Source organism: Pristis pectinata, chromosome 9, assembly GCF_009764475.1.
Source record: "Pristis pectinata isolate sPriPec2 chromosome 9, sPriPec2.1.pri, whole genome shotgun sequence".
NCBI lineage: Eukaryota > Metazoa > Chordata > Chondrichthyes > Rhinopristiformes > Pristidae > Pristis > Pristis pectinata.
Genome location: NC_067413.1, coordinates 43,934,752 through 43,959,422, shown reverse-complemented (window position 1 = coordinate 43,959,422; position 24,671 = coordinate 43,934,752). Strand labels below are relative to the sequence as shown.

Genomic DNA, 24,671 nt, shown 5'->3' with positions numbered 1-24,671 from the left:
TGCTGTAAAAAAGTCATTATTTTATTAAATATTATACACAATGACTGGTTATGAGTAAAAATTTCTTTACAATAATCGAAAATTTCAACAATGCATTAGAGTGGGTATGCCCGTGGCCCAGATAGAATTAGGAGACAGACAGGGCAGGAAAGCAATTCACATGTAGTTTCTTTGCTATAGTTGGTCACCATTAGGTTGCGCCTGCAGATTCTTCTTCCAGGACAAAGCATTAATGAGTGACTTGCAGTCTTCATATAAAGAAAAAAGAAATTCATGAGTGTAAAAAGGCAAAGGATGTTGGTTGTATGACTAACGCAAAACATTTTTCATAAATATTCTTAATATTGTGCATGGATGAACAATTTGTCTTTATACATGGGCAAACTCTAGCAGACACCACATGAATGAGAATTTAAATAAGTAGGTAGGACAAGGCAAAAAAATTAAAACTGAAACTTCAATTTTAAAATTTTACCTTTCAGCTGGAATCCAGCTTAAAAGTCATAGATTGTATTATGGACAAGTGGAAAGACCAACATTCACAAATTTATAAGTCCTATATAACACCAAACTGAAAAACATGTACAGTCTCATATTACTTTAAAGTACATTTCAGAGCCAATTGAAATACTTAAAAGGCCAATTATATAAATATACCATTTTGCATACAAAAATCATGAACAAACAAGATGTGACATGATATCTTTATGCTTGGTTAGTAAGAAATGTTTGAATACTTAGAATCCTGCAGAGATTCAAGTCCACTTAAACTAGCAGATAATCAGTGGAAAACACTTCAGAACAATGCAGCATTGAAGCAAGTCCAGATTATGTGCTCAAGTTCTGAAAGTGGCATTTGAACCATAATCTCCAGCTGTAATGGCAAGGGTTCTACCACTGGTCATGTTAGCTATTACATGTAGTGTGCAATCTGATTAAATAAGCCACCAAAATGTTGTCCTAAATATTAACTCATCTGCTCTCTCCAGTATGTTAACTAAATCAGTGTTTGGAGCATTTCCCATTTGTTACTGAATTGACAAATCACCACCAGTTTGAATTTATGCACCTACAATTAAAAATAATCTACTTTAAAGCTTTAAATTCTTCCACACTATTTGATTAGAGCCAGTTTGGATAAACACTTCAAAAGTACTGATGGAGAAATGTTGAGAACAACTTTTAAGCACTTGAGTGGTTAAACAGTGGCAGGATTTGGTCTTTTTTTTAAATACTAAAATAGAGCCATGTCTCAGGTGTTAAATGACCGAGTCCCAACTTCAGATTTCCAAATGGAGGTGGTCTGTCAGCATTCTGCCATCTTCATGTGTATAGAATAGTTAGCCCGGCCCCAAACCACCGTTTGTAGTTGCCAACATCCATGGTCAGGCTAATAATGTGGTGACATAAAAAAAAGGTCTCCCTCATAGAAACTTAAATCATTGGATACGAAAGCAGTGGAAGAAACAGAGCACCTCATATCACTAAGCAAAGATAACAAGTACCACAAAACAATCAGATTAGTGTAACACACCTTTAGACTGCTGGAAATCATTGCAAGCTATCTAGTTTTAAAAGTTCAGTACTTTGAATGGGAATAATAGATTTCTGGTTCAATCTGAAACTTTTGCCTCAGAGTATCCCAATCTTTGTAAAACAAATTGTTTTTAGTCAAGCCTGATTTCCCATTAAATATAGTGTTATCTTGCCAAAGAAGCTTCTGCTTACATCTGGGCTTTTCCAGAATTCACTGCAGGCAGTATCTTTTTTCGCAAGCTTTGCACAATGCCTGCCTATAGTACCAATACAAATGGACTTCCACATTATGTCAATGGATTCCAGTGCTGAACACTGCAAACTGGATAATCACAGTAAACGTACAGAATTGGATTTAATCAAGATTGATACTTGTTTGATGGATCATATTTTTATCTTTGAGGTAAATTTTTTATTGCAGAATGCACTATTTTCATGAATTTTCCCCACCCCCTCTCTCTCACTATAAATAACTTGGTTATATGGATCCAAATACAGGATGTGGAGTGACACCTAGTCACATAAAATCTCAAATCAGTACATACCAGAAAAAACAAGTTGACAATGTCTCTATGCCTGTACATCAACAAGTTCTGGTGGCATTGGTGCTTTAGGATGCTTGTTCTCAAAGTGCTGTTTAAATGTTTTGGGATCTGGCACCTGGGTCTAACAGACAAAGTTACAATCAAACAATTGTTAAACAAAACTAGATGGCTAGATCAAAATTTAAAGAGTTACGACCAATCAGAATTTCAAACATTTGTTTTTTTTCCCCATTTTAATGCAGCCGATCTTTACTGCAAGATTTATAAAAGCTATAATTGATTTCCAAGAGTTCTGTTCAACATTTCTCCCTTGATCAACACCAGTTAAGGGCAATGTATCAAACTGCAAGAATTATTGCAGTTCAGAGAAACTCATGCTTTAAGACATTTCCACACACATTTGTGGTGTAGCAGTGTAAGATAAATTGATACATTAAAAATAGAAGTTCCTTCAGTGGAGCACATTTAAACCTCAAAGTACCTATTATCAGCTACTGTTCGATTAGGCAGTTGAAGAGTTTGGTTAATTTGTGCTTCCATACAGAAGACAGCAGGATTGTCCGATATGCTGTATATTGGTTAGATGGTCTCATTTACTAGTTGAGTAGAAGGAATACTAACCAGCTCTTCCATCTTCAGAAAAGTCTACTTCCTGCCATAGTGTCTTCATTTGCACAAATGCAGTTTCATTCAGTTTGAGTTAGATTCTTAATCACTTTATTTTCTTTTGAAATAGAGAATTATACATGTTGAATAACTTCCCCCAGCAATATTTTATGGTTTGAGAACTAAAGGATAGCCAATATTGAAGTGAATTAAAAGTCTTATGACAAATTTGTATATAAAAAGAGATTGGCTTTGTATCAGAGCCCAAGCAGGGAATTCTAAATTAATAATTGGTGTACAATTATATTTAAACTAAAACTCTAGATTTTTGAAAGACAATGTTTTAGAATTGAACTAGTGAAAGAAACCTAACTTACAAAACAGATTTGATCATGGATTTAACTGTCTAGATTCTAGTCCAAAAGGCATATTTGCCATTCTTTCCATTAAGATTAATTTATATCATTGTTGTCACACTTCATTAGGTCCTAAATTCAGAGGAAGAGCTGCTCAGAAGAATGCTCAGCTCCCCTTACCCTACAGACAGAACAAGTGTAGACAAGAGCTGCTTTTGCAGCAGTCTTCTGATCATGTCCCATTTTTTTCTTCTGTTCAGCTTGCTTCTTTGCATTCCGCTGCTGAGACTGAAACTTCTGATGTCCACGAGCCATACCTAAGTAGACAATAAAATAATCAGTGCTGTTGTATTGGTTAGCTGCATATAGGCATATAGATAGTTCTAACGGCACAGGTATCACTTCTCACAAGCAACGTCCAGTCAACCAAGCATAAAACAAGTTAAAAAACATTATTCCACCCAAATCATAGATTGAAGTTTATGATAGAACGCAGCCATTTTCCTGAAGCATGGTGTACCCACTATTGGGTTAACTAATGTTTCATACAACTATAGCATCTGCTGTACTTATCTCAGCTGATAGGTGAAAATGTCCCATATGCGGGGGTGGGGCGGGGGGGGGGTGGTTGGGGGTGGGAGGTGAGGAAAGATTGCTGGGGGATTGACAATGTTACTTGCATCTTCTCTGACCACAGGAGTGGAACCAGAAGATTGGAGGATGGTAATGTTGATCCCTTGTTCAAGGAAGGTAATGGGGATAATCCTGGGAATTATAGACCAGTGAGTCTTACGTCAGTGGTGGGCGAGATGTTAGAGAGGATTCTTAGGGACAGGATTTATGAGCATTTGGAGAAGCATAATCTTATTAAGGATAGTCAGTATGGCTTTTTGAGGGGCAGGTCGTGCCTCACAAGCCTAACTGAGTTTTGAGGAGGTGACAAAACAAAGAGATAAAAGGTAGAGTGGTGGATGTGGTGTATATGGACTTTAGTAAAGCGTTTGACAAGGTTCCCGATGGTAGGCTCATCTAGAAAGTCATGAGGCATGGGATCCATGGAGACTTGGCTGTATGGATTCGGAATTGGCTTGCCCACCGAAGGCAGAGGACGCTAGTAGATGGAGAGTATTTCTGGCTGGAGGTCAGTGACCAGTGTTCTGCAGGGACGCCTACTCTGTGATTTTTATAAATGACTTGGATGAGGAAGTGGAGGGATGGGTTAGTAAGTTTGCGGATGACACGAAGGTCGGAGGGGTTGTGGATAGTATAGAAGGTTGTCGTAGGTTACAACAAGATATAGACAGGATGCAGAGTTGGGCAGAGAAATGGCAGATGGAGTTCAATCCAGAAAAGTGTGAAGTGATACACATTGGAAGAACGAACATGAAGGTGGATTACAAGGTTAATGGCAGGATTCTGAGCAGTGTGCAGGAACAGAGGGACCTTGGGGTCCAAGTCCATAGATCCTTCAAAGTTGCCACACGTTGATAAGATGGATAAGGCGGCATATGGTGTGCCGGCATTCATTAGTCGGGGGATTGAGTTCAAGAGCTGTGAGGTAATGTTACAGCTCTATAAAACTCTGGTTAGACCACACTTAAGAGTACTGTGTTTAGTTCTGGTCACCTTATTATAGGAAGGAAGTGAAAGCTTTGGAGAGGGTGCAGAGGAGATTTACCACGATGCTGCCTGGATTAAAGAACATGTCTTATGAGGAGAGGTTGAGTGAGCTAGGGCTTTTCTCTTTGGAGCAACGCGGGATGGAAGGCGACTTGATGGAGGTGTATAAGATTATGAGAGGCGTAGATAGAGTGGAGAGCCAGCACTTTTCCCCAGGGCGACAATAGCCAATACCAGAGGACATTCGTTTAAGGTCAGAGGATGAATGTTTAGGGCAGATGTCAGAGGTAGGTTCTTTACACAGTGGTGGGTGCCTGGAACGCTACCAGGGGTTGTTGTAGAGGCTGAAACAACAGGGACCTTTAAAAGGCTCTTAGATGGGCACATGGAAGTAAGAAAAATGGAGGGATATGGGCTGTGCAAGAGGGAAGGGTTAGATTGATCATGGAGGTGACCATATAGTTCGGCACGATATTGTAGGCTGAAGGGCCCATGCTGTGCTGTACTGTTCTATGTTCTGTGCATGAGATCCTTCATTCCTCCACATTTTATTTTTGTATCTACCATTTTATGCACTTATTGCCTTGCCTGGCACCTTCAATTGTAGCCCCCTCAATTCAGACAAATATCCATTTACTACTTTTCTGTCCAACTAAGCAGATCATTTTGACAACTTCCTCCCACCTTTCAGTCAATTTTGGTATCATCTGTGGACTTAATCACCATTTTTCACTTTTAAATTCAAACCATTAATTTCATTTGGACTTCAATAAGGAGCTCCAAGCCCTGTGGAACTCCACTCCACACAGCCTCTGATCACCAAATGTGGGAGAAGTAATACATCAGCCAAGATCATCAAGCAGCCAGTACATTTATGATGGTCCTCAAATTAATTTCAACAGCTTCTGTTCTGGAAAGGCAACATACTTCAACAAAATTGCTCATTATTTAATACACAAGCAATGAGGTTTGGAAAAAAAAGACAGGTAATGAAAACATAATATACAAAATCCCCAAAATAGCCAGACTGATGAGAAAAGGTACTTCTTAAGACAGCAGAAAGATTTACTATGTTTGAAGTTTTGATCTTTATTACTCCACCTCATCTGTTGGTTTTTCAAAGCAATAAGGGCATTGTAACCTTGAAGAAAACTAAATTTGAGGTACGTCAAGGAAAATAAATTGAAGCATTAGAGTTAATGGTTGTTCCTCAGAACTCCAAACCTTGTTTAAACATAGCCATTGTCAGCCATTCTTAACTGCCATGATCATCTCTTGATAAGCTGTTACTTCAATGTCTTAACCAACCCATTTATTAATACTAATTTCAGCTGCTTTGATTGAAGCCCCAGTTTTCTTTCACCTCTGAAGTACAACATATTTTCCCCATGTTAGAAAAACTAAATACATGCAAGTTATTTGTACTGTAATATGGAAGTGCAAATATGTAAAGTTGTAATTCTGGCAAGTTTTCATTTACTCCTTGAAAATAAAGTAATATATTAAGAATGAAAGTGGACTTGTATAATTTTAGAATTAATCCATTTTAAAATTAAATCCTACAATTCCATTTATATCAGAAGTAACTTTGAAGGTACATTAAGTTATCCATGATCTTGGTAGTATCTATGCCTTTCTACTTGAACATAGAAGCAGGCATCTCACAGAAATCAAGTACAACAGATACATCTTTATGGTTACCCCAATTTTCTCCCCTCCTACAGACACTCACTGTTGGGATATAGTTTCAAATGGTAATTAATTTGCAATAGCTTGGTATCACAGAAATCAATAAGGCAATGTCAGTCACAAATTTCACCGAGATTTTCATCACCCCAGCTCCAAAGCTGATGCATATTAATGAAGCACAAACTTGTTTGATGCATGACTTGTTGATTTCACTCAGCAGGAGAAAGGACTCTGAGCAAGAGGCTAAAATTTCAAGCAGGTCAGTCTCAGGGCTTGTTGATTTCACTTAGCAGGACCCTACAATTGGCACATCCGCAAATTGTTAGTTAATAGCTGATTAGCTAATTAGCTAAATAACACAGCCAATAAAAAGAAGTCAGGGTCAAATGGAGAGACCATTGTGTGAGTGAACAGTGTTAGAGTGGGGAGTTGAGGCTTTGGCATGAAGAGGTAGTGTAAGGGGCCTAAATTTGGAGAGTGAAAGCAGCTCTTTAGGGGTTAAAAAAGGGCTTCAGAGAGAAGGCATGGGTAAGGTTTTTGTTTTATATTGCTGTTATCATTGATTCAGCTTTGGTTCAGGAGGCTTTGGTGAGTGGAGACTAAGGTTAGGTTCCGCCCCCCCTCCCCACAATCTCTTGCTCCACAGCTAGAGTAGTGAAATGGCAGTCAGGGCAGTGGTATGCTTCTTTTGTAGGATAACGTCCCTGATGACTACACCTGTGAGAAGTGCATCTGGCTGCAGCTCCTTACTGACTGTGTCAGTGAACTGAAACTCGATGATTTCCAGATCATTTGGGGAAACTGAGATGATAGACAGGGAGCAACATACCATCCAGGAGTCTCATTCTCATCCACAGAATCTCCTATCTGTTCCCCTGACCAATGAATCACCTATTACTACTGCACTCTTCTTTTCCCACCTGGGGAACAGAGACCTGGCCACTGTGGCTTTCCTCCAGTAGGTTGTGTGTGTGTGTGTGTGTGTGTGTGTGTGTGTGTCTCTCTCTCTCCTCTTTCCCCCCGCCATATCCAAAATTCAATACTTGTTATTGAGGGAAACAGCCATAGGGGTACCCAGCACTGACTGCCTAATCCCCTTTCTCTCTCCTGATAGTCAGGGAGGCAGTCACACCCAGCCTGCAGGATGCAGGTAGCTGGGTGACTGTCAGGAGAGGTAAAGGGGATAGGCAGTCAATACAGGGTACCCGTGGCTGCTCTCCTCAATAATGTACATAATTTTGGATATGGAGTGGGGTTGGGGGGGGGGGGGGGGGGGGGGAGGCAGGAGGCAGAGGGAGAGAAGGAGAGAACCTACTGGAGGAAAGCCACAGTGGCCGGGTCTCTGGTTCCCTGAGTGGGGAAGAGGAAGAGTGCAGTAGTGACAGGGGATTCATTGGTTAGGGGAACAGATAGGAGATTCTGTGGATGAGAATGAGACTCCTTGATGGTATGTTGCCTCCCAGATGCCAGAGTCAGTGATGTCCTGGATTGAGTTCACAGCATTCTTAAGGGGGAGGTTGAGCAGCCAGAAGTCATGGTCCACATTGGAACCAATAACATAGGCAGGAAGGGTGATGAGATCCTGCAAAGAGTTCAGGGAGCTAGGTGCCAAGTTAAAAGACAGGACCTCCAGGGTGGTGATCTCAGGACTGCTACCTGTGCCATGTGCTGGTGAGGCAAGAAATAGAAAGATAGTGCAGTTTAACATGTGGCTAAGGAGATTGTCCAACAGGGAGGGTTTCAGATTTTTGGATCATTGGGTTCTTTTCCAGGGCAGGTGGGACCTGTACAAATGGGATGGTTTGCACCTGAACTGGAGGGAGACCAATATCCTTGTGGGAAGGTTTGCTAGAACCAGAATGGCAGGGCAGCAAGTGGCGTGGCTGTGGGGAAAGTAGATGTAAAGCGTACAACTAGACCAAAATCAATTGGTTGATGAGCACGTTGGACTAGTATTCTGAGATGCGTCTGGCTCAGTGCAAGGAATATTGTAGGTAAAGTAGATGAACATAAAGCATAGCAGATATTAAAGGGGGAGGGGTGGCATTACTCATCAGGGAAATGTCACAGCAATGCTCAGAGGATGTACTGGAGGGCTTGTCAACTGAGGTGATATGGGTGGGAAGGGATGATCACATTAATGGGCTATATTATAGACCTCCCAATAGTCAGCAGGAATTTAGAGGAACAAATTTGTAGAGAGAAAGCAGACAGTTGAAAGAAAATTAAGGTTGTGGTAGTAGGTGATAGTAGGTTTTTTTAAACTTTCCACATTGACTGGGACTACCATACTGTAAAGAGATTGGATGCAATAGTTTGTCAAATGTGTTCAGGAAAGTTTCCTTAATCAATATGTAGAAGTCCCAACTAGACAACGTGATACTGGATCTTCTCTTGGGGAACAAGACGGGGTAGGTGACAAGCGTTTGTAGGGGAACACTGGATCCAGTGATCATAATTCCATTAGTTTCAAGATAATTATGGAGAAGGATAGGACTGGTCCTTGGGTTGATATTCGAAATTGGAGTAAGGTCAATTCTGATGGCATGAGAAGGGATCTGGCAGCTGTAGATTGGGATAGGCTCTTTTCTGGCGAAGAGATGTGGTATGTGGGAGGCGTTCAAAAGTGAAATGTTGAGAGTACAGAAACTATGTTCCTGTTAGAATAAAAGGCAAGGCTAGCAAGTTTAGGGAACCTTAGTTAGAGGGATATTGAGGCCCTGGTAAAGAAAAAGGGGGCACATATAAGGTATAGGCATTTAGGATCAAATGAGGCACTTGAGTATAAGAACTGCAAGAGAACACTTGAGAGAGAAATCAGGAGGGCAAAAAGAGGACACAAGATTGTTCTGGCAGACAGTGAAAGAATCCCAAGGATTTCTATAGCTATAGTAATATTAAGAGCAAAAGGGTAGCAAGGGACAAAATTGGTCCTCTTGAACATCAGCATAGCCATCTATGCATGGATCTGAAAGATGGGTGAGATCTTAAATGAATTTTTTGCATTCATATTTACTCTGGAGATGGTCACAGACTCTAGAACAGAGGCAAAAGTAGTGAGGTCATGGACCGTCTTGAGGTGAATTAAAGTGAATAAATCCCCAGGGCCTGACAAGGTGTCCCCTCAGACCTTGTGGGAGGCTAGTGCAGAAATTGCAGCGGCCCTGACAGACATTTAAGATGTCCTTAGCGACGGATGAGGTTGTGGAGGATAGCTAATGTTGTTCTCTTGTTTAAGAAAGGGTCCAAGAATAAGCTGGGAAATTATAGGCTGGTGAGCCAATGTCAGTTGTGGGTAAATTATTGGAAGGCATTTTAAGGGACAGGATACAAGTATTTGAATATTTCAGGCCTAATTAGGGGTAGTCAACATGGCTTTGTGCATGGTAGGTAATGTCTAACCAATCTTAGTTTTTTTGAGGCAGTTACCAAGAAGGTGGATGAAGGAAAGGCAGTGGATGTTGTCTACATGGACTTTAGCAAGGCTTTTGACAAAGTCCCACATGGGAGGCTGGTCCAGAAGGTTTAGGATTACATTCAGGATGAAGTAGCCAATTGGATTCAATGTTGGCTTAGTGGGAGAAGCCAGAGTGGTAGTAGATGGTTCTCTCTCTAACTGGAGGCCTGTGACTAGTGGTGTGCCACAGGGATTGGTGTTGGGTCCATTGTTTATCTATATTAATGATTTGGATGATGTGGTAAACTGGATCTGCAAATTTGCAGATGACACCAAGATTGGGGGGCATAGTAGACAGTGAGGAAGGCCAAAGCTTGCAGCATGATCTTGACCAGCTAAGAAAATGGGCTGAAAAATAGCTGATGGAATTTAATGCAGACAAGTGCGAGGTGTTGCACTTTGGGATGTCAAACCAGGATAGGACTTGCGCAATGAATGGTAGGGCTCTAAGTTGTGCAAAAGAACAGAGAGACCTGGGAATATAAGTCCATAGTTCCTTTAAAGTAGCATCATAGGTAGATAGGGTCATAAAGAGCACTTTTGGCACTTTGGCCTTCATAAATCAGGGCATTGAATAAAGAGCTAGGATGTTATGTTGAAGTTGTACAAGACATTGGTGAGGCTGAATTTAGAGTATTGTGTGCAGTTCTGGTCACCTACCTACAGGAAAGATATCAGTAAGCTTGAAAGAGTGCAGCGAAAATCTACAAGGATGTTGCTAGGACTTGAGGACTTGTAGGGAAAGGTTGAATAAGTTAGGAATTTATTTCCTGGAGCGCAGGAGAATGACGGGAGATCTTGTAGGGGTATACAAAATTGAGGGGAATAGATAGGGTGAATGCATGCAGGCTTTATCCCCTAAGGTTGGGTGAGACTAGAACTAGAAGACATGGGTCTAGAGTGAAATATACAAGGGGAATCTGAGGGGAAACTTCTTCATTCAGTGTGGTGTGAGTGTGGAACAAGCTGTCAGCAGAAGTGCTAGATGCAGGTTCAATTGTAAGTATTACAATTGAACCTGCACTTAAGAAAAGTTTGGATAGGTACATGGATGGGAGGGGTTTGGAGGGATATGGTCTGGGTGCAAGTAGATGGGACTAGGCAGAAGATGAAGGTGGCATGGACTAGATGGGATGAAGAGCCAGTTTCTGTGCTGTAGAACTCTGACACTGCAATTGTTTTCATGCCCATGAGCATTGAGACCAATTACAATGCCATCAGTCTTTTCTGAAATCAGCTGACCCAGGAAAACAAAGGAAGAAAATATTCCATCCACAAAGAACATTTTGGTAAAAGGAGGATGCAGATCAAAAAGAACAGGTTAGAAATGCTCACCTGGTCAGGCAGCATCTACAGAACACAAAACATTACAGCACGGTACAGGCACGTCGGCCCACGATGCTGTGCCAACATTTTATCCTGGTCTAAGCAAGTTTGAGATACTAAACAGATCTTTGATATATTGAGATATATAGATTAAGTTATAGAAAACTTGAGAAAGTAAGTGAACAAAGTAACATCTAGGTTGGCAAGGAGGGCAGGAGAGATTAAACACTATTGTAATTAGTTTATTATTGTCACATGTACTGAGATATAGTGAAGCTTTGTTTTGCACATCATCCATACCGATCATATCAAGACAGGAGAAACAAAGGACTGCAGAGGCTGGAATTTAGATGAAAAACACTACACTGGAGGAACTCAGCAGTCCTGAAGAGTCCTGACCTGAAATGTTGACCTCCTGCCTTTCTCCACAGATGCTGCCTGGCCTGCTGAGTTCCTCCAGCAGTGTTTTTCATCATTTCAAGAAGAGTACATTGATAGATTGTGAGATCAAGAGTTCATCTGTCGTGCAAGAGGTCCATTCAAGACTAACAGTGGGACAGAAGCTGTCCTTGAGCCTGATGGTGTGCACTTTGAAGTTTTTGTATCTTCTGCCTGATGGAAGGGGACAGAAGAGAATGACTAGGGTGGGAGGGGGGTCTTTGATTATGTTGGCTGCTTTACTGAGGCAGCAGGAAGTGTAGACAGACTCCATGGAGGGTTTCAGCTGTGTCCACAACTCTAATTTCTTGCAGTCTTGGCCAGAGCAATTACCATATCAAGCTATGTTGCATCTTGATAGGATGCTTTCAATGGTACATGTATAAAAATTGGTGAGGGTCAATGGGGACATGCCAAATTTTGAGGAAGCCTTCTGAGAAAGTGAAGGCACTAGTGTGATTTCTTGGCCAGTGTCTGTGGTGGGATTGGGACAAGCTACTGGTTATATTTACACCTAGGAAGTTGAAGCTCTCAACCATCACCTCAGCACCATTGATACTGGTGCACCATTTAATCTGAGGCCTAGTTGCACTCACAGTTATGTTAGGCATGCTGGGACATTTGTATGACACTAGACTGCCAAAATACAGTGGAAGATGATGAGACCACCTATCCTGATCTTGAGAAAGGAAAGTACAAGGGCTGAGAAGTAAAGGTAGGAAATGGCTTCATCAATTATGATCGAGGCAAATCGTCTGTCAAGGAGAAAAGACCGTTGAAAGCACTGGTAAGGAAGGCAACATTTAGAACAGATCTGACAGCGCCAGAGAAAGTAAGGAGACTGGAATTCATGAGAATTTCCTGTTGTGATTATAGTGATAATCATTCAGTATACAAGTCCACAGAATCATTTGTCAATCTGCTTAAAATTCTATTTTTAAGAGTAAAGGGTCAGAGATAGACTATTTGAAGATTAGAACAGGAGGGTGAAAATTGGCAGTAAATGACATTTTTCAGTTTGGCAAAGCTAGAAACTGAACCATTGATGTAGCAGAAAAAGCAGCAAGGAAGACCAGAGTAAAACCAATAAATTTTGTATATCCCACAGAAGACTTGCACATCTTGACCTTTGCTGTTTACCTTAGAAGCTCCTGCTTTTTTTTGGAGAAAGTGAGGGAGTCAAAAGGAGGAATTGTTCAAATAGGTGAAGGAGGGAGGTGGTGGAGCAAGGGGCAGGGAGTGAACATCCATGGGGAAATGAGACAGTTGGCTCAAGAAAAAATTAAACACTTTCTAAATATCAAAGGGATGGGGATCAGGGAAGGAAGAAAGCAAACTGGCTTAAATGAATGGTCTACCAGGACAGTTCTGCTCGTGGACAATCCCTGCACCATGCCCCCCCCCCCCCCCCCCAACAGCAAGAAAGTAGAAGTGAACTGCACATAATGGGAGTCTCAAAAGGTGGACCTTGGACTTGCAGAGAAATCAATGATTTCTCAGACCCTTCCTGAGGTAGAGATCACTTTACTAAACAGTAGTACCATCCATGTGAGATTTATTGAAAATGTTAGGGTTGGTCCTTAGCAGGAGTTAAGTTACAGCATGCGAGTGGGATAGAAAACAAAAGCAAACAGTGGCAATGTCATATTGCCAATTTGTAATGAAAAGATCAAGGAGTTTCAATGAGAGGGAAAGAGCCCAGGAATTCTAAAGATAAGTGAAAGGATCTATTGTATAGGATGAAGCCTCTGAGCCAGAGAAGTGGATACAAAAATGTAGGTAGAGGAACAAAAACTAAAGCATTCTAAGCAGTTTTGATTCAATGACGCAAGTAATAATGAAGGAACCAATGATGTGTAGAACAAGGAATGGAGATTTTGCTTAGAGTGGAGGAGTCAAAATACAGGACCTCAAAGTAAATCCTGGAACAAAGATCCAAACTGAGGGTCTTGCATCAAGCCATTAGACTGGCTGAAGGCAAACCATATGGCAATAAATGAATCTTTTTTTGGATAACAGGCAGCTACTTCAGGAGTGATACAAGGATCAGCATTACGGCCTCCACTGTTGAAAGTATAATTGATTGAGAATTAGCCATGATCTTTTTAAAATGGCAAAGCAGGTTTTGGGAATGTGATTGATTTCTGCTTGCATTTGGTTCAGGCATTTCTTTTTGTAGCAGTAACAAAGAAAACACAGCAGAAGTAGACCATCAGACCCCCTCAAGCCTGCCCTTCAATACTATTGCTGATTTACGCAGGCCTCAACTTTTCTGTGCCAGATCCCCATAACCCTCAATTCCTCAATCTTTCAAATATTTCTCCACCTTACAGATATCTAATGATCTGGCCCCAACCACTCGGGCAGAGAATTCCAGAGATTCATCATCCTCAAATTTCTATACACTTCAGTTTTAAATGACCAGTCCCTTATTTTGCAGACACATCCCCTTGTTCATGACTCTCCCACTGGTTAAAAACACTTCAACATTTACCTTGTCATGCACCCCTCACCCTCAGGTTCTTGTCTGAACAAGGTCACCCGTCATTCTTCTAAACAAGGATAATGGACATGATCAAAGCTGAAAGGTCCTGCAAGCATGTTGTGTCATTCAGTATGTGGATGTAAAAGGTAGCATCTTTTCTACACTTTCATCTTCTTACTTGATTCCCTCAGTATCCAAAAATTTATTAATCAGTCTTGACTACACCATCTGAAACGACATTCCAATGAGGAAATGAATGCTAAAGATTCAGAACTTTGAGCAAAAATATTTCTGCACTTCAGTCCACTATTGAAAATATTCAATTTAATTAGGTTGACCTGGCTACAAAACTCCAAATCAACTATGGAAGAATAGCAAGCATATTAACCTTGATCATTAACGATTGTAATCTGTACACTTCAGTCTAGAGGACAATATTTGAGTGCCATCTCAATAAAACATTGAGGACAGTATTATTACCATAGTATAGGTAACAACACAGTCAAAACAGATGTTTTTCTGAAACCTGCTCAGTCATAATTTACCATGGCTGGGGGAAAACAGCATATGCTACTTATTGGTTTACTTTCCTTAAGCAATGCATAGGAAATCATTGCAAGTGGAAGGTTAAAATAATCAAGTACCCTATGCAAAAAAGAGACGCAGGTGAACAAGGGGAGTAATTGACTGATGACCGGCACAGAATGAATGGCAATGGGAAGTTGGAATAGCAAATTCAACATCAAGGCAGGCATAAAGAAGCCAAAAATGACAAAAAAGTAGAATTGAAGCAGGGAAAGAGAATAAATAAAAAAAAATCAATAATGACCAATGCATTCCTCTGGCCTTTATTAACTGCAGTCCCAAAGATGTCATTCAGTAGAAATTATGACCTATTGCTGCATTATGAAGAGACAGAAGGCAAGCCACCCCAAAAACATTACCATGTAAATAATATTAACACAAAACCATGAGTCAGTCTGGAAGATGCCATTTTTGGGAAGATAACTGCAGAAAGGAGCATCTCATATCAACATGCAAATTCTTAAAGATTTAATTAGTATCTGGGTTTGCTTGAAGTTACTGTTTGCATTTAAAATGACAGCAAGTGGGGTAGAACTTGCTGCGAGAAACCAGCAGTTCGGCACTGAAATGCCTTGTTAGGAAGTTTGGAACTGATTTAAAGGTTTAACTGTTTGTGTTTTCAGCAATCAAATTGAATAATTTCTAAAATTATAAATCAATTAAACTGTTCATTTTAAAACCCTCAACAACTTTGAAAGCAATGAAAAACACTATGATGCTGGAGGAACTCAGCAGGCCAGGCAGCATCCATGGAGAAAAGCAGGCAGTCAATGCTTCAGGTCAAGACCCTTCTTCAGGACTGAAGATTGGAAAATGGAAAGCTTAATACAGAGGAGGGAAAAGCAGAGCAGTAATAACCTATTCGGCTTCCCCTTTTCCAATCTTCAGTCCTGAAGAAGGGTCCTGACCTGAAACGTTGACTGCCTGCTTTTCTCCACAGATGCTGCCTGGCCTGCTGAGTTCCTCCAGCATCATTGTTTTCATCCAGATTCCAGCATCTGCAGTCCTTTGTTTCTCTACTTTGACAGCAAAGCCTGGGTTTAACCACTTGTCAATATCAGCTGTTGTGTGGGTGAGTAGGATTCATTTTTCACTCTTCACATGCCATTGTGCACAATCATGCTACCACATATGATGACACTATTTTGGATCAGATGGCCCCTGGCACTAACGTGGCATTTGTGGATCCAGAAAAGTTAAAGCTGATGGCTGATTAGTACATCAGTGACTGGTGCAGAGAGCTCATTGCCAGCAGCAAATTCTGTTATAAGGTTAGATCTAGAAGATAGAAAGCTTACCGCTGACTACCAAAAATGAAATTCAGCTGTAGTTCATGGGCAAAAAGATTTGAGACCAACTTCCAAGGCAGTATTTTCTAGTAACCAGGGAAACTGCAGGAATCTTGAGTTAATGTTATAAACTACATGAAAATTGAGCTATTAATAATCCTGTGATCAAGGTAATATAACCTTGAGGCTGAATTCAAGTAGTAAGGCACTAATGACTGTAACCAACTCCTGGACATTGAAATAGCAGATGCACCAACCCCAGTAAGGGTTGAGTGCCAAAATGCAAATTATAAACTTCCATACAGGGTTTTAACATGGCTCTTCAAATTTACTTTCTATTAACTTTAAGTGATACATTATCCTAAAATGAGGTCATGCAATTAGACCAAATCCTAAACACTGGCCTCTAAAGACTGCAACTATTGGTATTGGCTTATTACTGTCACTTATACCAAGGTACAGTGAAAAACTTGTCTTGCATGCCATTCGTATAGATCAATTCATTACACAGTGCATTCAGGGTAAAAACAATAACAGAATACAGAGTAAAGTGTCACAGCTACAGGGAAGTGCATTGCAGGTAGACAAATAAGGTGCAAGGTCAAACAAGGTAGATTGTGAGGTCATGAGTCCATCTCATGGTATAAGGGAACCATTCAATAGTCTTATCACTGTGGGATAGAAGCTGTCCTTTAGGCTGGTGGTATGTGTCCTCAGGCCCTTGTATCTTCTGCCTGATGGGTGAGAAGAGAGAATGACCCAGGTGGGTGGAGTCTGAGTATGCTGGCTGCTTCACCAAGGCAGTGAAAGGTATAGACAGAGTCCATGGAGGGGAGGCCAGTTTCCATGATGTGCTGGATTGTTTTCACAACACTCTGCAGTTTCTTGGGGCCTTGGGCAGAGCAGTTGCCATACCAAACTGTGATGCATCCAGATATGATGCTTTCTATGGTGCATCAATAAAAATTGGTGAGTATCAAAGGCGATATGCCAAATTTCTTATACATCCTGAGAAAGTAGAGGCACTGGTGAGCTTTCTTGGCTGTAGTGTCTACATGGTTGGACCAGGACAGACTATTGGTGAAGTTCACTCCTAGGAACTTGAAGCTCTCAACCTCAGCACCATTGATATAGACAGGTGCATGTACACCGCCCTCTTTCCTGAAGTCAATGACCAGCTCTTTTGTTTTGCTGACATTGAGGGAAAGGTTGTTGTCATGACACCACGTCACTAAGCTCTCCATCTCCTTCCTGTACTCCAACTCATCATTTGAGATATGGCCTACTGCAGTGGTATCATCTGCAACTTGTGGATGGAGTTAGCAGAATCTGGCCACAGTCATGAGTATATAGGGAGTAGAGGGCTAAGGACGCAGCCTTGTGGGGCATTAGTGTTGAGAATAATCGTGCTGGAGACGTTGGTGCCTATCCTCACTGATTGCGGTCTGTTGGTCAGAAAGTCAAGGTCCCAGTTGCAGAGGTAGGTGTTGAGTCCCTGGTCTCGGAGTTTGGTGATGTTTGCTTGGAATTCTAGTATTAGGGACGGAGCTGTAGTCAATAAACAATAGTCTAACGTAGGTGCCTTTACTGTCCAGATGCTCTGGAGATGGGTGTCTGGCCAGCAAGATGGCATCCACTGTAGACCTGTTTCAGCAGTAGACAAAGTGCAGTGGGTTGAGGTTGTCTGGGAGGCTGGAGTTAGTGTGCCATGACCAGCCTCTCGAAGCACTTCATGATGGTGGATGTCAGAGCCACCAGTCGGTAGTCATTAGGATGATAGTGGTCTTCTTAAAACAGGTGGGAACCTCAGATTGCATCAGGGAGAGGTTAAATGTCTGCAAATACCACTGCCAGCTGATCAGCACAAAATCTGAGCACACGGCCAGGGTCACCATCCGGGCCAGATGTCATCCTCGGGTTCAGTCTCTGGAAGACTGATCTTACATCCTTGACGGTCACCACGGATTCAGTTGCACTGGAGGCTGTCAGGGTGGGTGGTGACAATCCACTCCCCTTCTGTTCAAAACGCACAATGCGTTGAGCTCATCAGAAAGGGATGCGCTGTTGTTAACTATGGCATCAAGCCAATCATACTTCTGCTGTGTATCAAAATGCTGATCACCAACCAGTATTGCAGCATCCTTGCATTAGTTTTGTTACCCTCAAGTGTTAGGAAAATGTGCCTTGCGTTTCAGTTCATAATTATGCAGTGACCCATATCAAAAGTGCAAATGTGGGATAGAAATGGGTTGCCTGCAATTTCTTCTGGAGAGAAGTGCTTTTTGTTTGTATCTGCATTCCATTCCTTATGATTTTCCACCCATTCATTATATGTGGGCAGAAAATTTCCAGTTGAATAGAAGCAGAAAATGTTATCCTCATTAACCAATTCACACATGAACAAAGGACATCTGGGAGAAGTCCTGAAAGGTGAAACATCTATGGAAATGTATCCCAGAGGCAATACCTTAAAAATGGGAAAAGGCTCATACCCAAAGACATGCTGGAGTAATTGTTATAGAAATTAAGGTAAACATAATGGAACTAATCATTAGTTTTGCAATTCACTGTTCCTGAATATAGACCTTCTACATAATACAAAAAATTTACAAGTACAGAATGGAAAGAAATTCAGAACTTAAATCAGGTTAGTTAAGGCAAGTAGCACAGCAGACACTGGTCACTTAATCAACCCATACCTGAATGTTGTCTAGGTCATGCTGCATAAATGCTTCATTTACTCAGCCGTTGCAAATAGAATTGAATATTGCTGATTGCACAAATATTCACTTCTGACCTTGAAGGAAGCAGGCTGTTGATGAAACAGCTGAAAATGGTTGAGCTTACAATACAGCACTTTGGAGCTCCTGCAACAATTCCCTGGGACTGAGATGACTGACCTCCAATTAACATTTCCTTTGGGAGAAGTACAACTCCAACCAATGGAATGTTTTCCCATTGATGACCATTAGCTTCAGATTTACCAGGCTCCTTGTAATCAGGCTGTAATGCCTCTGATTTATTTTGTGCGCTCAGCTATTTCTTGATGTCATAATAGTATGAATCAAATTGGCTGAACACTACCTTCTGCAATGATGGGAATCTCAAGAGAAAAACAAGATGTACTTCTACTTAGCATTTCTAGCTTAACATTGTTGTAAATGCTTAAAGCCTGTCTTGCATTCAAATGCTGTGCTCTGCCATCATTGAAGATGGGTTGTCATTGAAGCCTCCGATTAGCTATTCCGTTCTCCACCACCTGTAATGGTAGAGGTATATATGTTAGGGACTGGTAAACTATTCCTGCTGCTGATAGTTCACAGCATCTCATGAATTTAACTTCCTCTGAAATGTGAAGGCACTCAGCAACATCAAAACTCACTATGCAGTGAGAATGTGCCAATCAACTATGGCAATTCCTTATCACTGTGCTGCTGTTACATGTCTTCAGCCCAATCGTAGTCTCCATCTGTACACCAGAACTGATGGAAAACTATCAAGTCTTGCCCATCTGAGTTGAGACAAGTGCATCAGATTTTCAGTGTACCTTTTTTTGAGCAATACCTCCAGCAGACACACTTATGCTTGTAAAGAATACAGAACGACCAATAGGAAGATGAATGTCATAACCCAGGATACTACCATATCACCAATCATCATAGATACATTTCTGGAGGATGTTGACAGCTTCAGAGTAGGTGCCACAATCACCAGTAATCTGTCACTTGCTGCTGAAATCAGCACGTACATTGCAAAAATACAACAACTGCACCCAAGCTGATTAAAAGTGACAACTAGGAGCAACATGTACAGCATGAAGAACCCAGAGTCCTCCACAGCAGAAAAGGCTTAAATACAGTTTGGCATCTCCTTGTAAGACAAGGTCACCAATCAAATCTTGGAGCAGCCTTGGCCCATCGACATACATTCATTACTATGTTTGCAGTGGATTAGCCATGTTCATCAGCTGGATGACAGCTGTGTTCCCACAAATATTCTGTACAACAAATTGGCCACTAGATTACAAGCCATTCTACTACTACTAGGCCAAATATGATAAGACAAAGGTACTTGTGGATGGCAAGTCCACTGGATGATCACTGTTCAGGAAGACATGAGGTAGAGAGAAACTGAAATCAGTTGGTTGATAAACTACCAAGATAAAAACAAAAAGCCACAAACGTTGCACTGTCTTATGTTCAGTGTGGGGTAGAGACTGCCATGCCAGAATGTGGCTCGTCACTATGGCAGATAAGTCACATGGGACTGGATTATGGGAATATCTACTTCACATCAATTCAAAGCAGTTTTTATAATTTCCAAAAATAAATTTTATAAAACAACATACAAGTACAAAAAAGAGTGCACAACTGCTTACACTCAGTGTCGTTCAGTGTTATCAGTTCTATACATTGGTAGTGTTTACACATTTTGTCCACATAGCACTATTGCCACTCATGTGGCCTCCCAGGATGATATAAACTTCAAGTGTTTGAGAGGATTCTACCCTGGAATTAGTCCCTCAATGTCTAGTGGCAGAAGGACCCTAGATTGCAGTCCTTCCCCACAGTACATCTCTAAGAACATACTCCTGCAGCTTGGTACGTGCCAGTCAGCAGCATTCTTTCATTGTATTGATATCTTCCAGCTGCACTTGATGTTTGTCTCAGTGTACCCCTGGGAGCAGAAGATTAGAGTGTTTCCTGTTACGCAGCTGCTTGGGATGAATCACAACAAGGCACCCTGCATCCTTCTCCAGATTCTCTTTTCAAATACACAGTCTGCAAAGGAGTGGGCAACCATTTTATCCTCATTGCTGCCATCCAGAGGGCAGCATGCATTGGGAGAGAGATTCTCACTGCAGATGAAGGATCTGACTGGAAGGGCTCCTCTTCCCACCACCAGGTGAGATCTTGGTGCTTGTTGGCAAGTTCTAGCGATGAGGCATTTTCCCAGATGATTTGGATGATCTGCTTAGGGAACTATTCCACAGGATCCATTGTGTCTTTGTCCCAGTGACTGCAGGACATTCCTGACTGACCGTTGCCTGATGGACTTGTGGTCCAAGATGTTTTACTGAAAGAACTTTTTCCATGAAGGATAGGTAGTGTGGCAATGTACAACTGACTGGGATATTGCACAGCAACGGGAGTAGAACCTCGGCACATAGTGACACTTGGTGGCAGCATACCTAGGTTACAAGCCTGATGCACCTACACACAAAGGTAACCATCAGGATGAGGGCTATGCTGGGTATGCCTTTGCCTGTGTTATCCAACAATTTCATGGAAGAGGTTCATCACCACTTTCTTAACAGCAATGCAAGGCATCAGTCTAGACTGTTGGGAGCACTTTGCCCTATTGTACTTTGGAGATTTGAAAGCACAAAAATCTATCTTACACTTTACTGAATTACCATTAGCATAACCTTTTGGATAAGACATTAAACCAAGTTCTCAACTGTAAGCAAAGAATCCTAGAGAATTATTTCAAGACACATACGTTAGACTATTGTTTATTGACTACAGCTCTGCCTTCAATACAATAATTCCAAGCAAGCTTGTCACCAAACTCCGACACCTAGGACTCAACACCTCCCTCTGTAACTGGATCCTTGACTTTCTAACAAACAGTCCGCAATCAGTGAGGATAGGCAGCAATACCTCTGGCATGATTATTCTCAACACTGGTGCCTAAAAAGCTGCGTCCTCAGCCCTCTACTCTACTCCCTATACACTCATGACTGTGTGGCCAGATTCTGCTCTAACTCCAACTACAAGTTTGCAGATGATACCACCATTGTAGGCCACATCTCAAACAGCGATGAGTCGGAGTACAGGAAGGAGATAGAGAGCTTAGTGGAATGGTGTCATGACAACAACCTTTCCCTCAATGTCAACAAAACAGAAGAGCTGGTCATTGACTTCAGGAAAGGGGGCGGTGTACATGCATCCGTCTACATCAATGGTGCTGAGGTCGACAGGGTTGAGAGCTTCAAGTTCCTGGGAGTGAACATCACCAACAGCCTGTCCTGGTCAAATCACGTAGATGCCACGGCCAAGAAAGCTCACCAGTGCCTCTACTTCCTCAGGAGGCTAAAGAAATTTGGTTTGTCCCCTTTGACTCTCACCAACTTTTACAGATGCTCCATAGAAAGCATCCTATCTGGATGTGTCACGCCTTGGTACAGCAACTGCTCTGCCCAGGACCGCAAGAAGCTGCAGAGAGTTATGGACACAACCCAGCACATCAAGGACACCAGCGTCCCCTCCTTGGACTCTGTCTTTACCTCTCATTGTCTTGGTGAAGCAGCCAACATAATCAAAGACCCCACCCACCCATGACATTCTCTCTTCTCTCCTCTTCCATCGGGTAGAAGATACAGGAGCCTGAGGGCACATACCACCAGACTTAAGGACAGCTTCTACCCCACTGTGATAAGACTATTGAACGGTTCGCTTATATAATGAGATGGACTATGAGCTCATGATCTACCTTGTTGTGACCTTGCACCTTATTGCACTGCACTCTGTAGCTGTGACACTTTACTCTGTACTGTTATTGTTTTTACCTGTACCACATCAATGCACTCTGTACTAACTCAATGTACCTGCACTGTGTAATGAATTGACCTGTACGATCAGTTTGTAAGACAAGCTTTTCACTGTACCTCGGTACAAGTGACAATAATAAACCAATACCAAAATCAAGGACTTTACTTCCAGTATATGGGCCACTATATCCACCCTCCCCCTCCCCCCCCCCCCCCCCCCCCCCCCCCCCCCCCCCCCCCCCAATCACCCAATGTACAAAAGCAGATCTCAATCACATTACTGAACATGGACATTTTTTGCAAAAATGGCTGCCACATTTTTTACATTACAATAGTGGTGGCATTTCAAAAGGCAACTTGTTGGCTGTAAATCAATTTGGGGATTTCTTGAAATGGAAGTGAAAGCAAATTTAGAAATGCGAGTCTGTCATATTATGAATGAATTTGAAAACTACGTACATGGCTGATGTGAAAATGGTGACGAGAGTTCCCTTGTCAGGTTAGGTGTTGAAGTGGATTGATATGCAGTGCAAAAGAGAATGTTACGGAGCTTTAGATGGCAGCAACAATTAGAAAAATAGCTTCATTTGTGCCTTAAACTATGCTTTTATGAGCAAAGCAAGCTTTACTTTGACTGTAGTCAGAAGGAAAATGCCTGTGGAAATTTATTCCAATACTGTCAAGCAGATACACAGAAATTGATTTCCATTAGACAAAAGGTTTCTATAAATTTAACTTAGTTAATTGAGAGGAAAAACATCTTTAGTGATGCTCTCTCTGATGCAGCAATGGATGGGTACATCCACTTTACGCATCTTGCCATACATAAAACCACTCTAATGAAACATCCAAGTAATGGAACCACTGAAGGTGACAATTCTGTTTAGTAAAATTGAGAACTGTAATTGACCATCTTAAGTTCTTCCTACTTTTCCAACTGCTAACATGAAATATTAATTCATATTAATTATGAATTAGGTTCTACATATGGATGATTCTTGAAATTCATACATCTTGTGGGCAGATTATATAATGCTGCATTTCTGCATCACATTCCAAAAATACAGATACATCTCAGGGACCTTTACAGGTCGTTCTTGAAATGCATTTACATAGATGGAATACCAAGGCTCAATTTTTCAGCCAATACCCTTACTTTCCCCAAGGTTGTAATAGAGCAATTTTGAGCGAAAGCCTTAATACAAACCATTCTTTGGGAACTTCAGAGTCAAGAGTTCTGCAAGCACGTGCTGGCGGAACCGATGAGATAACAACCTTATTTCCCTCAAGGATACCGGTGAAGCAGATGGAGTACTTATTTCTGCCTTCACATCGGGGCATCACCTTACCCACACAGAATCTGATACATTACAGTTCAAGACATTTATCACTGCACCCGGTGCGCATAAGGACGCCGGACCGCAGGAGAAAACCAATACCAGAAATATGCTGATATTTCCTTTCATGCCATATAGAACCGCAAATGACGTTACTTTGAGGGTTACATTCTTACACACTAAAAATAGGAACATAATTGAAAGAGACCACTACCGGGAAATTTCCGAAAATTATCCATCTACCAAAGAAGTAATTATTTGAGAATGCATCATTTACAACATAACAGTCACATTGTTTGAACATGATTGAACAGTCACATGATTGGAAGCTCATCACATCAAAGGGCAACACAGTCCGAAACTCCTCCCCATTTGTGCGCCCAGAGCTTAACTACTCGTGTTAAATCCGCCTCATTTTGGGCGGGAACATTCAACCCACATGCACCAAATTCAGTGAAAATCCCAGTGTAGATCCACACTTTTCACCATTCTTGCTCTCCCTTTCAGAGGCTATTTTCTCACTCTATCACTAAAGCTTCTTAATGAAAATTAAACAAACAAAATGATTCATTTTTCACTTTCCTTTGAAGCATAACTCACCAAATTAGGTTCCGATGAGCCCACGAACACAACTGCGGTGGATGCAGCACAACTCCCACTGAGTGGAAGGAAACCGAACGTCACCGGTTGACCGAGACAAATGTCAAGCCACGGCGAGGCCACGCCCCCTTCCCCCAAAGTGCGACCAACTGAAATAACTTCCGTAAAAGGAGAGCTCCTGGCCCCGCCCCGTTCAAACGCACCAATCGCATCCTTCGCAGATTACGTCATGCTCGTCGGCTCGGTGAG

The 24,671-nt window shown here is 41.6% G+C and overlaps 1 protein-coding gene across 1 annotated transcript; it reads right to left on the bottom strand.

The window, feature by feature from the left end:
• znf706 (zinc finger protein 706) lies at positions 1–24,548 on the bottom strand. Its single transcript, XM_052023483.1, has 4 exons — positions 24,423–24,548; positions 3,224–3,360; positions 2,082–2,202; positions 1–248 (listed from the first exon to the last, which is right to left on the bottom strand). Exons 2-3 carry the CDS (start codon positions 3,356–3,358, stop codon positions 2,107–2,109), a joined length of 231 nt encoding a protein of 76 aa, XP_051879443.1. The 5' UTR covers positions 3,359–3,360; positions 24,423–24,548; the 3' UTR covers positions 1–248; positions 2,082–2,106.
• Positions 24,549–24,671: the final 123 nt, after the last annotated feature.